Source organism: Mandrillus leucophaeus, unplaced genomic scaffold, assembly GCF_000951045.1.
Source record: "Mandrillus leucophaeus isolate KB7577 unplaced genomic scaffold, Mleu.le_1.0 Scaffold546, whole genome shotgun sequence".
NCBI classification, from domain to species: Eukaryota; Metazoa; Chordata; class Mammalia; order Primates; family Cercopithecidae; genus Mandrillus; species Mandrillus leucophaeus.
In genome coordinates this window covers 579,236-580,612 of record NW_012105875.1, presented here as the reverse complement: position 1 = coordinate 580,612, position 1,377 = coordinate 579,236, and the positions used below count along the sequence as shown (strand labels likewise).

The 1,377-nt window shown below is 55.0% G+C and overlaps 1 protein-coding gene across 1 annotated transcript in view; it reads left to right on the top strand.

The window, feature by feature from the left end:
• Nucleotides 1–1,377, top strand: part of KCNN4 (potassium channel, calcium activated intermediate/small conductance subfamily N alpha, member 4) — a 36,156-nt gene that overhangs the window by 16,826 nt on the left and 17,953 nt on the right. Inside the window, exon 3 of the mRNA XM_011997715.1 lies at nt 182–273. Coding sequence (XP_011853105.1) covers nt 182–273 — 92 coding nt within the window. The remainder of the gene's footprint in view (nt 1–181; nt 274–1,377) is intronic.

The following is a 1,377-nucleotide window of genomic DNA, read 5'->3' as shown; positions in this document are numbered from 1 at the left end:
CCCGCAGCCCTGGCCGGGATTCCTGGGCCAAGGGGAAGCGCTGCTGTCCCTGGCCATGCTGCTGCGTCTCTACTTGGTGCCCCGCGCCGTGCTCCTGCGCAGCGGCGTCCTGCTCAACGCTTCCTACCGCAGCATCGGCGCTCTCAACCAAGTCCGCTTCCGCCACTGGTTCGTGGCCAAGCTTTACATGAACACGCACCCCGGCCGCCTGCTGCTCGGCCTCACGCTTGGCCTCTGGCTGACCACCGCCTGGGTGCTGTCCGTGGCCGAGAGGTGAGGGTGCTGGAGGCATAAATGCGCAGGGGAGGGAACCCCGGACAGCCGCGGTGGCCGTCTTGTGCCGCGGTGCAGGTTGAGGCCCCCTAGGACCAAGCAGAGGTCAAAGTTCACACTTTGACCCCTTCTCCTCTTGCTGGCTGCAGTTTGCCCACACTCGCATCAACTGGGGTGAGAGGAACCAACAGACAAGCCCCCAGCCAATCCTCCATGTGCAGCCTTCAGTCTCCCCAAATGCACACACAGACCCTAAAAAGCCCTTCCCTTCTGGCTCCTGGACTTCTACTGCCTCAGGTTTCCAGGCCATGTGTTCGGTCTCCAAACCTGTCTCTGGGACCTGCCTAAAGGGTTGCGTCTGCCTTGGAGGAAGGGGACATATTTTCCAAATTAGCACAGAATGCACTGTAGGTGGGTGCTTTCTGTGACCTTAGGAAGGGGATGATTTGGAGCTTCTCTGGAAAATAATTCCATGCAGGGAATTGGAACTAGATCCTGGTTGCCGCCTGGATACTGTGTAACCCGAAGCCGCACCTCAATTTCTATCCCTTACAGAGAAAGAGGTTGGGAGTGATCTCAGCCAGTGGTTTTCAAAGTGTGATTTCAGGACCAGCAGCATCACCTGGGAACTTGCAAATGAAAACTCTCAGGTCCCTTCTAGACCTACTGAATCCTGAAGGGTAGGGCCAGCAATCCGCTTTAGCAAGCCCTCCAGGTGATTGTATGGCCCAACCAAGGTTGAGAACCTCTGGTCTAGTGTATGTGGCAAAGATCCTTCAGGGCAGGAGGAGAATGAGAAGATCTGGCTTTAGATCTCTCCTCTCTGAGCCTCAGTTTCCTCATCTGAAAAATGAGTGTCACATTCCACCATCTGTAGTCTCCCTGACAGTTCTTTTTTTTGAGATGGAGTCTCAGTTATGCAGGCTAGAGTGCAGTGGCACGAACTCTGCTTCCTGCAACCTCTGCCTCCCTGCTTCAAGCGATTCTCGAGCCTCAGTTTCCCAAGTGGCTGGGATTATGGGTGTGCACCACCATACCTGACTAATTTTTGTATTTTTAGTAGAGACCATGTCACCATGTTGCCCAGGCTGGTTTTGAACTCCT